This window comes from Lipophrys pholis (genome assembly GCF_963383615.2).
Source record: "Lipophrys pholis genome assembly, chromosome: 18".
NCBI lineage: Eukaryota > Metazoa > Chordata > Actinopteri > Blenniiformes > Blenniidae > Lipophrys > Lipophrys pholis.
Genome location: NC_137646.1, coordinates 20,361,851 through 20,377,127, shown reverse-complemented (window position 1 = coordinate 20,377,127; position 15,277 = coordinate 20,361,851). Strand labels below are relative to the sequence as shown.

The 15,277-nt window shown below is 43.0% G+C and overlaps 2 protein-coding genes across 2 annotated transcripts in view; both read left to right on the top strand.

Moving 5' to 3' along the window:
- Positions 1–9,055, top strand: part of LOC308123481 (uncharacterized protein) — a 9,741-nt gene extending 686 nt beyond the window's left edge. Inside the window, exons 2-11 of the mRNA XM_080485990.1 lie at positions 1,903–3,266; positions 3,834–4,072; positions 4,240–4,436; positions 4,568–4,728; positions 4,891–4,994; positions 5,192–5,252; positions 6,186–6,274; positions 6,805–6,924; positions 7,159–7,259; positions 7,393–9,055. Coding sequence (XP_080342116.1) covers positions 1,903–3,266; positions 3,834–4,072; positions 4,240–4,436; positions 4,568–4,728; positions 4,891–4,994; positions 5,192–5,252; positions 6,186–6,274; positions 6,805–6,924; positions 7,159–7,259; positions 7,393–7,921 — 2,965 coding nt within the window. The 3' untranslated portion in view covers positions 7,922–9,055. The remainder of the gene's footprint in view (positions 1–1,902; positions 3,267–3,833; positions 4,073–4,239; positions 4,437–4,567; positions 4,729–4,890; positions 4,995–5,191; positions 5,253–6,185; positions 6,275–6,804; positions 6,925–7,158; positions 7,260–7,392) is intronic.
- Positions 9,056–14,626: 5,571 nt separating this feature from the next.
- pcxb (pyruvate carboxylase b) overlaps positions 14,627–15,277 on the top strand; it is a 312,252-nt gene continuing 311,601 nt past the window's right edge. The window contains exon 1 of the mRNA XM_080486361.1: positions 14,627–15,113. Within this exon, the coding sequence (XP_080342487.1) occupies positions 15,112–15,113 (2 nt within the window). The 5' untranslated portion in view covers positions 14,627–15,111. The remainder of the gene's footprint in view (positions 15,114–15,277) is intronic.

Here is a 15,277-nt window from a genome sequence, read left to right as displayed (position 1 = left end):
GGCTTGGAAAACGAGTTAATGCTTCGCTTGCCGCACTTTGAAAAAAAGGCGCCGATGCTTTAAACCTACAAGTGTTAGATGTGCACAGATGATCGTTAACTTAAAGAGACATGGTGCAAAATGAAAAGGATGATTACTAGTATTCATGACTTTAAAGTCCATGTACTTTACCAAAAGTATCCTACGATTTAGAAATATGTGTGGAAACTGATGCATTGTTATTTAAACTAGTTTTATTTCTCACCGCAGTTCTTCATATTATTTTATTTTTTCGAGTTTATTTGCTCGCGAGCAAAGAAGAGATGCAGTCACTGTACAGAATAACTATGTGAGCTGATATTCTGTAATGGTCACCAGTTCACCTTTTTGGTTGGTAAGATGTGGGGAATTAATGTGGAATTTATCAAACATGCCAAATAAAAGTTAAAAGTTCTGCTAATTTGGCTGTGACTGTGTGTACGGACCTAAATACTGGAAAATGTAGTGGTAGTTTGCTCACTGAGCAGGGTTCTGTTACTGCTGAATGTAAAAGTTAAAATGTACCGCTATTATAGCCAGGATGGTATATCTTAGTGTACAAGGGGTCACTCTTATTTCACGATGGCAAAATATTCCTGAACAGATGGAAATCTGATGACTGTATTTTCAGTGATTGTCATTGTTTTAGGTTTTCTTCGGAGTTTCTGCAAATAGATTTTTCACTTCTGTATTGACTATATTCTATATTCGACTTTTTCTTCAGCATTACTACGAGCCTCCACATCTCATTGGTTTGTCTGGCACCGTTTTTAAGTCTCACGGGCAGAGAATGTTTCGTAGGCGTCGATGAGTGTTCATTGAAATGCTTCGAAATGAACGGTGGCGTTCCGCAAGGTTCTATTTTAGGTCCCAAGCTGTTTCATCTCTCGCTCCTTCCACTGGGAGACGTCATCACGGGACACGGCATGAACTCTCATGGTTATGTTCGAGCTGCGATCCGAACCAAAACTATCTTTTTTTTAATCATTTAAACATCGCCAGAATAAGACAGTCTGGCTAAAGCCAACAGATACTCTTACACACCTTTTAAAAACTGAATTTAAATAATAAAAATTTGTGGATCAATTATTGTAATGCTCTGTTTTCTCATATTCCACGAAAAATAATCAATATTTTAAAATAATGACTATATACACATTTAAAAAAAAAAAAAAAGTTTCCTTTCACTTTTATGCTTAATGTTAGTATTTAACCATCGTGTTCTCTACCTTTGGTGGGAGTGAGGAATATTACTGTACTTGATGATGTGGTCAGAACGAGTATTTCTAAAAGAGTTAAAATCGGTGATTTAAAAATGTCAAAATTTTATAATTTCCCGTTCGCATCTGAAAAAATGTTATTGATCGTAGCTGGAACGAGAGGCATGGACGTATTACGGTTTTACTTTCTTCATTTTAGCAGTTTTCGTTCTTATTTTAGTTGTATTTTCATTAAAAACTTGCATAGCTGAAACAATACATTGGATAGTTCCTTTGTGATTTGATGCATAAGAGACAAAAAAACATGTAGAAATTGCTTATAGGGAGGTTTGACACGGGGAAAATGCACCTGTGATGTTTGTGACAAGGGGAATGAGTAATCACAATGTTGACCGTAAAGCTGATAACATATATGAAGGTGAAGACTCGGAGCAGCAACACATTACAATCAGAAAGACAAGTGAGAAACTTCTATGCAGGTACTTTTGTTTCGACATGTACAGAGTACTTTCCCCTCTTTGATGTATGATGTTGAATTAATTCAGGGGTTTTGGATTCCAGGTTGTGATAAAACACATTAAAAAGGGAGACGGTTTTCGAATCTGCTCATCGCAGGATTCTATGGATCGTACTGTTCACACTCTTTTTTTCCGTCTCCTTGTAGGAAGTCTAGCAAATCCCATCGAGACATCATGGAGGACCATTCAACCACGCAGTCCTTCTCCAACCTCCATCAGCACCGCCGCCGGCCCTCCGTCAGCCTCTCGCGGCCCGTCTTTGAAAGCTCTGAAGCAGAATACTCGCCCTCTCTGCCCGCCCAGGGCTCCCTGGAGCTGTTTGGAAGTAACCGGGAGGAATCCCCAACCATGTTTTCAACGTCAAGCTCCCTGAGTGGGGCGCGGCGAGGGAGAAGCGGCAGTGACGAAGTTTTCCTTCACAGCAGCGCCGGCAGCGTGGACAGAGACTCTGGTCTAAGGGGCCACCTTGACAGGGAGTGCGGTCCCGGTGGTTACTTCGAGGACTCGTGGTACGGAAGTGGTGAAAAAGAAGTGTGGGATGACGGGGAGAGCAGCGAAAGCACTGCAGACCATTTTCACGGTGGCGCGAACGGCTACGGTAACGCAAACGTGGCTGACAGGACGAGCTGCAGCGGCGAGGAAGGACTCGCACGTCGAGTCAAAGCTGGATGTGACGGTTACACCCAAATGGTTTATAACAGGGAGGCCGACAGCGGCTGCTTCTCCAATAAGCAAACCGGCAATGACGGCAGCTTGGATCATTGTTGGATGAATCTGAGAGTGTTTGATCGATATTTGGGGAAAGAGGAGGATTACGGGTCGAGCTGTGGGTCGGGGGAGGATCAGGTTCAGGCAGGGGAAGTCGAGGGTCCGTGGCTGAGCGTCTCTCCGTCCAATCAGGGAGCAGGCAGGTGGAGAGGAGAAGCAGAAACCGACACTTTGACCTCGGCGTGCCTAACACAGACGTCCCACATCGGTAGGACGTACACTCAGAAGCTGGACTCCTTCTCTGAGGCCTTTCTCTCCCAGCGGAAGAGAAGAGTCCCGTTCGTTCCCGGCGGAGACTCCTCTGAGCACATCTGGGAGACGGGAGAAGGGAGAGGAGGAGGTCCAGGGTCGGACAAGTCAAAGGAAAGTTGTGCTTTTGGTTCGGACTCCTACATGCCTTCCTTGTCCCCCTCTCCTGCTCACCTCTTCCTTCCATCCTTCCCTTCCCCTCCCCCGTCGTCCCATTTCATGCCCTCGGTCCTCAGTCCCCCCCCCACACCTTTACCTCCCCCGTCCCACTCGCCCTCCAAAATGGACTCTCCCCACTGCGGCGCTGGACATGCAGCCTCCCGGGGAGGAGAGCCGCTTGGTACGCTCCAGTTTTTCATGCCCCACCTTCAGAGCGGGCCCGCCGTCCACCAAGCCGGGATGATCTGGAAGTTTCCGATGCTGTCGCACTGCTTTCCTCAGTCGGCAGGTGACGTAAGATCACTGCACGGTGACGACGGCGGCAACGTCACGGGTGAGGCGTTGCACATGCATCTTCATGAATGAAAATAATAGATCCAATCCAGTTCATCAAAAACGTTTTCTTTTGTAGTGACGAGTTAGTGGTAAACAGTGCTTTAACAAAAAGTTATTCTGATTTCCTCACTAACATAACCTGCCGGTGACACCCACATGTAAATGTATGGGACATGTCCAGGCGTACGTGTGTGAGGTTTGCCATTTCCTACATGCAAATTACAGTTTCACTTCACACATTTTCACAGGTAAAACCATTCATAACAGACGTCCGCTGCGCAGGTTGACACAATTCAAAGGTTTTTAGGCCATGTGCATTGCAACTAACATACGGTACATTCAGAAAAACAGAGGCAATGTGTGGGTGCGCACATGAATTGATTAGATTTTACAATTAATGGAAATAAAGTGAAAATGTCAAAGTAATCTGATATTTGACTGGGTTCCACTGAAAAGTGTAAATTATAAGATGTCATCATTAAATGTTGCTTCTGTTTGTTTTCACTGTAATAATGACTTTTTTTTTTTTTTAAATCCTTGTCTTCATTTGCTTACTGTTTTCCAGCCACTCACAACATTGTTCAGTCTCCCGAATCGTTGTTCTTCTCCTCCCCGCCCCACTGCTCGTCATCCATCCATCCAACCAGGGCCCTCTGCCCCTCCAGCAGTCCATCCCTACACACCTCCCTCCATATCCCCTCTCGCTCTTCCCAACTCGCAAGCCAGCGCCACCCGGTAGCCGGTTACACTGTGAGCCAGAAGGTGAAGAAAAGTCCAGGCGGTTTGAATCAGTCGTACAAACAGGTACAGAATGGAGGAATTAATTTTCCAACAAAGTAAAACACAAAGAAATAACCAAGCTGTATAAAAAAAAGAAGAAAAAAAAAGAGTAAAAATAAAACAGAAAACCTTCATTTAAAAAACAAAACAAAACAAAAAAACGTTTTGTTTTATTTTCGCTGTCCTTGCAGAAGCGTGCTTCAGCGGTCTACACTGTTAGGCCATTTCCCAGCGTCCTTCACTGCAGCGGTGGTCAGACGAGGAGCCGCTACACTCCTCGGCCACTCCTCGATCCCCAGCGCGCCGGCACGGGGCTCTACTCTTCCCTCTCGTCCCTCCATCACAGGGCGGAGGCAGCGTGTGGAGAGCAGCAGTGCAGTGTGTTACCGTGAGTAAAGTGCTGATATCAAAAAGGGATTACAGAGTGAGGACGGTGAAGTTGAGCTACGTGTTCTCATTTCTTTTTTTCTTCAAATATTTAGACTCATCCGGCTTCCCTTTCTCTTTTCTTATCCCCAGACGTGTGAACGTGGGCCCTGACTTCCAGGCTGATCTTCCTCCTTGCAGTGAGGATGCTGAATGGTCAGTGGTATGGACACCAGATGAAAAGTCCACATGTGAACGCCTACTCTGGAAACCGAGTGATGAGCTGGAGGACAGTGCAAACTTACAAGACCAAGGTAAACAAAACTGAAGAAGAAGAGAAAGCTGCCAGCTCACAGTGACTACACAATGGATGTTTACATCACCGAACATCAAAAACATTCTGAAACAAAGCAGAAGAAAAATCCTTAATCTAATTGTACAATTTAACTTTTTTTTTGTTTTGTTCTGGTGCTCAGTGGAGAAGCTGCTGTCCATGTGTAGTTCCAGCTGCCTACCAGGAGGGGGCAGCAACACAGAGCTGGCTCTGCACTGTCTGCACTATTGTCAGGGAAACACAATGGTGAGAAGTCCGGCTGCACTTATTCACAATGTTTAAAAGGTTTTATGTGGCTGCACTTCATTGCTTTTTACTTACTTCTATCTATAATGAACTTTTTATCTTTTCTAATCAGAGCAATAAAGAGATTTTAATAAATTATATCCATCTGCACCTCAGCCTGTCTCACTTGTTTGTGCTCTCCCTCCTCTTCTGTGCAGGCCACACTGGAGATGTTGTTGTTTTCACAGAGCTCACCAACAGGGGACTACCACTACTCCGGTAACATTTGATCTTTTGATGAATATTTTGGTTAACAAAAAAAGTGGTTCAACATCAAATAGTGATGCAGCCTAAAAGGGTTAATTGTAATTATTTTGATGACATTAAGCATCATTAAAATAGGTCAGCGCTATCGGTCCACCACAATGGTGCAAAACAGTTTGACATTGTCGCTAAATATGAGGTAAAACTTTACTGAGGATATTGGCGTCAGTTCATTTCAATCGATTTTCTGAACGATGGAGCAACATCAGGATCATTTTGCTCTGTGTCGAGTGGTTACCGCGGATTTACATGTGTCAACAGTGATAATCTGCTTCATCAGCATCGGTTTGTGAGACATCAGAACTTCTGGTTTATACACACATTCAAATAGAATTGATATTTAGTGAAGTAAAAAAATAAATCTTTGTCACAGCACTCACAATAGAAAGCATTGTACACGCCCAAAGTTGCAGCTCCAGTCTCCTCTCATGCCCACTTGCAGATTGATGAATTGATGAATCACAAAGAATCATATAAAGTAAACAATGTTCTCCGTAGTAGCCAGGTGAGCTGATACGGACTGAGTGTTCTACCTCACATTTTCAGCTCCTGTAATAACACCTTAGTAATGTTTAGATGTCTCAGATTCCTGGCATGTCCCAGGATGTTCCGCCTCCCATCGCCTCCAGTGACGATGCTCTGATGATGTCAATGTGTCCTCATGAAAACAACAACTTCTGTTTTCCCACTCACCTTCAATCAAAACAATCACATTCAACCCAGACATGACGTGCACAGCTGATTTTCATATTGATTAGACATCACAATAACCTCTTCGGACTTTTTTTCTGCATATCCCAGCATGCATTTCAGGATGACCTTATAGTCCCCATTGTCATTGTTGCTCATGCCCTGTTTTCCCCTCCCCCCTTCTCTTTCATTTTGCAGGCTGTGATTTTTGGACAGACACTGAAAAGAGTGTCTTCAGTGCAGCCCTTGCAGCCCACGGAAAAGACTTTTCACTCGTACAGAAAATGGTATGAAAACATGGACAAGCTTTGCTTTTCCACCTGTTTGGATTCACATTCAAACAAAACCACACATCAGCAAACATTTAGTTTGCAGTTCTACCAAAATACAAACGCTCATTTTTATGCTGCCTAAATGATTACATTGAAGAGGAAATGGAAAATGAAACAGACAGTAATTACTTCTACCATTCATTTTCTCTACCTGTATCTGTTTCTATGTGGCCTTTTAATGTAAGAACCAGAGAAAATACTCAATCATTTGGATTTAAAAATCTTCCCCACAATGGTCTGACATTAGTTGTTCCTGTGTGTGGCTGCCTGGTGGTAGTTCAACTAAACCCTCAAATCTCAGCACTAAACAGGCTTTCTTCAAGCCTGCATGTTGCAACTTGATGAATCAAATCAGCACTGGAACATCTTGGTTCGTAACACAGGCTGCAACTTATTTCCTGAGATGCACACACAGAGTATGATGTTTATGGGAAACTGTCAATGCGAATAAGTTCTCAGTGATTACATGTGAATGCGTGTTGCAGGTGAAGACCAAGACTGTGTGCCAGTGTGTTGAGTTTTACTACCTGGTGAAAAGGCTGCAGGAGAAGAAGAAGAAACACGAAGAGGAGAGCAGAGAGGCTGAGCTGGAGCAACAGAAAAGGGTAAGAATGTTTTTTAAAGAAGCAGTCCAGGTCGTTGTGACGGTACAGTTTGTCTGTGCTCGTCCGAGATATTACATAAAGTACATAAAGTTGCTCTGCAAAGAAAATAGCATGGTGCAATTTTGAGTGCAGCCTTGTGTTTTGAGTTAGCAGATTATACGATCATCCAGAGTGGAATGCAGCTCAACAAGTCAATCACAGCCTGCCTGCTCATGAGTGGTCTCTCTCTCATAGGCAACACCCAAATGTCAGCCAGTGGACAGGCAGTTCATGCTGGAGGAGGTGGTTCCCGCGCCCCCATTGGCCAGTTTCTTCCCCTGCAAGCTGTGTGGCAAGTGAGTCGGACCAGTCATATCGAAGGAAGCTGCCAACTCGCTGTGTGTTTGGCTTCAGGGCAAGCCGACACATGGTTTACATTTTTTTCGTTCCCGAGTCCTTTCGTCTCATTTGAGATTGTTCTCTCCCCAGAATGTTCTACAAGATCAAATCTCGAAACGCTCACATGAAGATCCACAGACAGCCACAGGAGGACTGGACCGAAAGGCGGCTGCAGCACCAGCTCCTCACCCAGCGCCTGGCCCTCGCTCACCCCGCCAGCCTGATGCCCGGCTCGGGTACTAATCTGCCCCCGTCCCAGACCTCTGCTGTCATTCATCCCTCCTCTGGTCTGGGTGAAGCGTCGAGCAGCAACGGCAACTCAGACGACGTCCACCATTCTGTAATCAACGGCAACCTTGTTGTTCCTACCAACGCTGGGGTTCTGAACTCAAGCACAGCCGTATCATACAACCAATTCATTCTCCCAAACTCTAATATAATCCGTAACAGTGGCAGTGACTCAGATCAGAGAGATCCTATATCTGTTTTACCCTTCCACCAGTCTTGGGACTCTTTGGGACACCAAGCGGATCTGGCTGCAGTTTATAGCAATCCAAAGGGGAAGGCGCATGTCGGAGCTGGAACAGCAGGAGGAAATGAGTCAGTCACCTGGCAGTAACTTCCAACTCTCCCAAACACATTCCCACCACCAAGCTGACGCAGTCAGACTGCGAGCTGTAACTCAAACTTTTTTATTCAAACTTCATTCCTTCATCATCTGTGTTTTTCGTGTTGACTAAATGTGTTGTATTCAGACGTGTTCCATATTTCAGTGTTCAATAAAATGTGAAACCCTTTGAGAAAATTGGTTGTCCCATGCTTTTTCTCCAGAACACCCAGCCACAACTTTTACTGCGAGAAATAAAATGTGGACACACGCTCCTTTAGGCTATTACAGCCTAACGTGAAGAAAAGAAAACATCACTCTACAACCAGGATTTCAAAAAAACACTAGAAACACTGTTAAAATCCCCAAACAAGCCCTGAGAAAAATGTTGACTAAATTGCTCAAAATTATAAAACGCTTTTTGATTTTATTGACTAAAATAAAACAACGGTGCACGCGTGCACGCACACAGCTCGGTGAAAGGTTTTGATATAACAACATAATGGACTAATATTGACCTTGCAGCTCATCTCCTCTCCTGCAGCTGTCGGACTTGTCCTGTTGATGGTTAACTACAGCGACCAAGTGTGTGATTGTGTCCAGGAGAGGGGCGGTGTTGTGGCTGGGTGGAGGGGAAGCGTGCAACGGCTCAGGTAAGATTGATTTATCACAAGAACATAGACAAAGTTTATCAATCCCTCAGGACGTCGAGCAGTGTTTTCCGATACAAAGACAATGAAGGATAATTAAGTATTCATTTTTTGTTATTTATTGAGCAACAGGCTAAGAAGGCAAAGCCAGAGATGACCTTGTCAGTTCGGTATTGTTGCCTGAGAAATGACGTGAAAAGTGTGTTTTCTTTTACTGATAACACTGCTTGATTACTTGTGTGGTATTTCTGACATTTTATTAAAAGATGTGTTCGTTTTATGTGTCCAAAAGCTTAGTGCCTGTCCTCCTGTGTGCTCCTGATAAACGTTAACGATGGCCTTTAAAGTGGCGAAACCCTCCCTTCCCCCTGTTTAAAAGTCTACCAGTTTATCTGCCCTCTGTTCTGCCGCTTGTTAGTTTTTTTCTTTTTTCTTATTCTGTGCCTCCCACTTCTGTACGAGCTCTTTTCTGGTTAATAAATACCTTTAAACAGTGTTCTCTATTTGTAGAACCTTAACTTCCAACACAGAACATCTTCCTAATATCACATTTAGCGTAAAGGACCAACTTAAGTTTCAGTGCAGTCGAACTGGCAAACTTGTGCAGGAAAAACTGTGTAGCTGAAGTCGTTTCCAAGGGACAGGCCAGACCAAAGAGGGGAGAGAAGGGGGGGGGGCTCGAGGGGGACGAATTAACAGGGCAGTTATTCAGCAGTTGGCATTCACCTATTCACAGTGGGTATGTCTTTGCCAGCTGACTGAGCCTGAACCCCCACCACAACAACCCAACCATGCTTCCTCACATGTGCTGTGTTTCTTCACTTGTTCTCCCTCCCAGGCCAGAGCTGAGGCGGTAAATAAAAACAGCATGTTCTGTCGTCCCACCCCCGTCAAACCAAAGGAAGACTTCGCCAATAAAACTACAACATGCTCCAAAGCAGGAAGCAGAAGTCGCAAAATACTTTGAGATACTTTTCTTTTGGTCAATTTTCAGAGATTTCTACCTGAGTGGCTCTGGGATTTCCACACAACTTTTAACATTTTAATTCCCAACCATTTTACATCTGCACTGTTTTATATTGATTGATTAATTTGTTAGGCTGGTTGGTTGGTTGGTTGGTTGGTTGGTTGGTTGGTCGGTTGGTTGATTGATTGGTTTAGTTTGGTTGGTTGGTTGGTCTGTTGGTTGGTGGATTGGTTGGTTGGTTGGTTGATAGATTGTTTGGTTGGTCAATGGATTGGTCGGTTGGTCGATAGATTGGTTGATTAGTTGGTCGATGGATTGGTTGGTTGGTCGGTCGACTGGCTGTCACTGAAGTCAAGCCTTTATGTGTGAGACATTTGTACACCCAGTCTATTAAGTCCTTTTATTGTACTTCTACTATGAAGACAAATACTATATTTGTCACACATTAAATTGTAGGACAGGACTCATGAGTATAAAGGATGTGACAACAGGCTGAGGAAAACTTTTATGAACACTCACTCAGAATTTGTTTTCCATTTAGAAGCAACTATAACTGATCAAAGATGTGTAAGTTTGTTCAGTTTTGCACTATTTGGTTATATAGAATCATCTAATTTTGTTAAACTCCTTTGATTTGTCCTTTCAACCATGATTATTATTTTTTTTTAAGTTTCTGATATTGCCTGATGAGATAAATGCACAACAGGTTAAAAGAATTTATAAAAAATTGTAAAAGATGAAGGAGGGAAGCTTGAAGATGGAGATTTCCTTATTGAACTGCGTAAACAAAAGGTACTAACATTATTGAATTTGCTGATTCGGCACATTTTAAATCCATGGACGTATGGAGGCACGCAAGTTTGAAGTTGTTAGCTGGAGTAGCAGGGAAAACTATAACAAATGTCCTTCGAAGAAGCAACTGTTTATGTTTCCAGTCCACGCCAGAGTCTGTATTTGTTGCTTTTCAGTGGAAACATTAAACCAACCAATGTACACGTTCCACTTCTTTTACAGAAGTACTTCCGCTTAACTAAAGAATGGCTGTCTGTCAGAGAGAAACTAAGCATGAAGATAAAGTTCGGTTTAACACAGGTCTCACTTTCATTGTGATCGCCATAAAGATCAATATAGCGGCAGTCTTATATCACATTTTCAGGGAGAACATTCCGTCACATCTTTGTCATCTTAAGTAAACCAAGGCTGCATTGTACAATAACAAGACTGCACTCATGTACATAAGATACAACAACTTATGTGACGAGTTTATCTTACTTACAACATCATGCAATGCATCATTTATGCAATCTATGAAACACGGAAAGGGTCAAAATTAAGAAAAATGGTTAAAGCAACACTTTAAAGTGACATTAAATTAAATAAAAACAGGTTGTTTTTTTCATCTCACAAGTAAACACAAGGTGTGACTAATTACTTTGCCCTTCATCAACATATCGGTAAATGTGAGAACAAAGGTTTTAGTCATTCTGTTTCTACCACTTTCCAGATAATGAACATGGGGGCAGACTCACTGCCACAGTTCGAAGGTGTGCTCTGTTATGTAATAGTCAGGGGTTAGCACTCCTGCCTCATACTGAGAATGCCCCAGGTGAGACGATTGAAGACACATGGACATAATAGTCAGGAATACCGTCGTCACATCTTCTTGAAAAGCCCTTAACTGTTACGTTGACACCGACTGGCACTTAGCACGAGAGGTAAACCTGTGCTGAGGTTTACAGGGTTTGTTAAGATTACTTGCTGTGTTTGTGGAATTTAAAGTCCAGTCAGCGTGTGGGCAGCTGACGTATTTACAAGGTCAAACAGGAGAAGCCCATGGGTTTGTTGAATGACAGCGAATATGTGGGGTGCTCTTCATTCAGAAACATGGAAATTAAAGAAGCAAATAAGAAATCAGTGTCGGGGTACCAGGAGCTGAAATGAGCTGCACCAAAAGCATTATAATGCAATTAATATTGGAAGTGTGTGACACATGGAGAGGGATCCCATAAAGATTCTTACAGCCGGCCTCATTGTGGCTTAGCTACACCAGTCATATAACAGTTTGGCACGCTGGAGTTGGCCCACTTGGCATGTCTGAGAAGACTCTCTGTTTCTGAAGGAGGTGTGTGAGAGACTATGAGAATCAGCCACAACCTTTACAAAGCAGCAGGATTCCAGGCAGGCATGAAAATAACAACAACAAAACAATGGGAGAGGGCAGTTTGAGTGAAGTTCAGTTCAGCTTTAAAGGTTTCTTTGGAAAATAAAGGTCAGAGCAATAATAAATACAGTTCATATGTACTGATTCGGTAATAATTCTGGTTTCGCCGATTCCATATGCTCCAAATTTCCACCGAGACAGAACTCCTGCATGTAATTGTGATTAAACCTGGAATTCAGCAAGACATCCTGTAAATGAAAAAAACAAGACATTTCTCAAGAAAATAACCTTAAAACTTCTGCTTGGTTCTCTGATTCCCTGCATGAGGAGACAGCTGTTTAAATAACTGATGTCACTGTTGTCATTTGGCCTCAAAATATCAGGAAAAAAGTCAGTTTTTACCATATTACTGGCTTTCCTGTGTGCATTAAGGGTGACTGTAGTGTCAGGCACTCAGAGGCCACAATCAAAGAGCTAATGTATGAATTACTTCAAGGCCGTGTCCTCACATTTTTTGTCTGTGGGTATTGTGTGATCCTTTGAGATAAAAGCACAGTGGTCTATTGTGTACCTGTACAAAACATAAATACAAAGAGCCATTTCACCAGCCTGTAATCAAATCCTGTCCCTTTCAGCCGTTTCCTGATCCAAACTTTCCTCCTGCCTCCACACCCGGTTCTCAAAGAAAACTTGACAACCCTCATGAACAATATAAGCAATTCCTAAAACAACATTGATCTGTTTTTTTCTTCTTCTTTTATGACATCATATTTTGCCATGGAGACTCTTTTGTGAGCTGAGTTGTTTTAATTACCCTGTGTCTCTCCTTTCTGGTGTCAGGTCCTCGTGTCCTCTGTGCTGATGGAGTTTCCTATGTAGACTGTGCCAGTTTGTCTTGCACCATCTGTCAAGAGTGTCAGTGTCAGTAATGCTCAGTGTTTGGCTCACAGGGTGTTATAACCATGCTTTTGTCTTTTTCTCACCCACTATATCTCCATTTGACCTCAATTAGGCTAGATCAGTGAAAAGGATGTTATAATAATTGATAGGTTTACTAAAACTCCCAATTGTTTCCATTCGTTTTTGTGGGAAAATGTAGACGCACATTACAAAATAGGTCACATATAATACTTTTCTGGATTAATGCAGGCAAACATAACATTTCTACAAACTTTAGCGTGCATCCTTTCACAATTTTAGTGTGGATTTGATGTAGTTATTCTACACAAGCCTGCACTCGTGCGATTGGCTGTTCGGTTCACAGTCCCGGTTATATTTGCTGGAATTGCTTATATTAATTTGGAATCTTGGAATGGCTTGATAAATTTGGAAAAGAACTTACTTTTATTGAAAGTTTGGAATTAATATCGGTGTTGTGATTTTCGCTGTGCGTAAGGAGTCTGTATACTGAACATGGCCTGTTCTTTGAACATACATTTTGGGAAGGAACCTGTTTTGAACTTTTATCAGCCTCATTGGTTGTATATTTGATTATGCTGTTGTTACTATTTTCAATAGGCAGTTAATTTTGTCTTAACACACAATTTTATTGAAAAAGAGATTTTTTTCTCTAGAAAGTGAAACCATCAATATTCATCAACACCATAATCCAGTTTTGCATGACTTTGAAAATATTTTTTTTTTACTTTGTCCAACTGTCATATTTGGAACATGACATTTCCAACATGTTCATCTGCCTGAAACAAACACTACTTATTAACCAAATCCACCTTCATATAGCTCTATTTACTCAGTGAATCTTCAGAAAGTTACAAACATTTTTATTGTAGACATACAATTTTGATAAACAATATTGAGCTGCAGTAATATGTGGAGATGTTATTTGTACTCTATTTATTCAATGTTTATCCAGTTCGGGGTCATGGAGCATTGGAGCCAAAACATGTAGACTTCGGGTGAAGACACCTTGAACTGGTTGCAAACACAAAGCACACGCTCAAGTTCACCCATGAGCAGTTCAGAGTTACTAATCAACCTCAAACCCATGTCTTTGGACCGTGGGAGGACGCTCGGGCACAAAGAAAGAAAGTAAACCCACACAGAAAGACCCATATCAGACTCAAACCCAAGACCAATTTTTGCTATGAAGTGAGAGTACTTTCATCTAATTCAGGATGTTTTACTAAAAATTATTTATCTGTGTTTAACCCATCCCTTCTTATAGTTGACTTTAACTACATATAGGAGAAGTGGGCTGCTGCAGTGCCTGGGGAGCTGCTGTGAGCAACTGTCTTAGACAAACAGTGGTAACCTGTCAGTTGTGAGTTTTGAACGTGCAAACCCAAGCTCACTTCTCTCACTTTGAGGCCACCACTGAAAAGCTAACCATTACACCACCCCTATTATTATTATTATTATTTAAAGTGAAGAAAAACTATAGTGTTTCTCAGTATACATTATTGGAATGCCCCCAGTGAGATTGAGCTATATGGATTCTTCACAATATGCATTGTTTACAACCGATTCCGAGCCATTAAAAGATTGTTGCTGGTTTTTTTGGTCACGTAATTGCTGCTATTCCTCAGTCCATTTAAACAAAATCACAAAAATATGATCAATGAATCCAGTTTTTATATTTTTACATGTGGTAGAAATGAGGAGTGCTGATGAGGAATGAATCAGCTCCTCAGGAAAGAATGAAAAACTCTTGTTGTAGAAATCATGTGCAAAAGGCCACATGGTTCCGAGGATTCCCCCACCACGGCGCTGCGTGATGTGACGTTACGTGATTTATTACGTTTTTATTGCGCTGTAATTACGTAATCAGAGGAGGGGGTGGGGGGGTGGGGGGGCCCGTCCTTGATGCGGTGCTCTTTAAATGGTGCCGCTCACCGCGTGCCGCCATGCCCTCTGCTGTGATTGGCTGAGAGCGGAGGGGGCGTGCCCGCCTGCGTCATGTGAGAGAAGGATGAGAGCTTAGAGCGAGAGAGGGAGAGAGGGAGAGAGAGAGAGATTAACAGTGGAGGGCAGGCGCAGAAGCAGACTTCTATATCCGCCAGACGGAGACGGACGGTGCCAGCTGCTAGCTAAGTTAGCTACAGTAGACAGTTAGCTTCTTAGCTCCTCAACTACATATAGGGGAGTGAGAGAGTGACAGTGTGTGTGTGTGTGTCGAAGCTGTGAGCGCGCGCTCGGCCGTCCCGAAGTGTACCTCTTCGTAAAAGCGCGCGTGCGTGTGTGAGTGAATAGAGCGTGTGCATGAGAGAGAGTGTGTGTGTGTGTATATATATAAACCTACCCTCTCTTCCTCCCTCGAGTGGCAGCGCGTGTGTGTGTTTGTGTGTGTTCGCGAGCAAAGAGGCAAATCCCATAAACACTCAAGTGATAGTCGACTGTTTACACTCGGCGTCCGGTTACCAGCCTGAGGAGTCCCGCCGTTTACTGATACCGACAGAGCGCCAGCATGTGAGTACTGACGGGTAACGGGGGTGTGTGTGTGTGTGTGTGTGTGTGTGTGTGTGTGTGTGTGTGTGTGTGTGTGTGTGTGTGTGTGTGTGTGTGTGTGTGTGTGTGTGTGTGTGTGTGCGTGTGTGTGTGTGTTATGAGGAGGTGTGTGTGTGTGCTGAGGA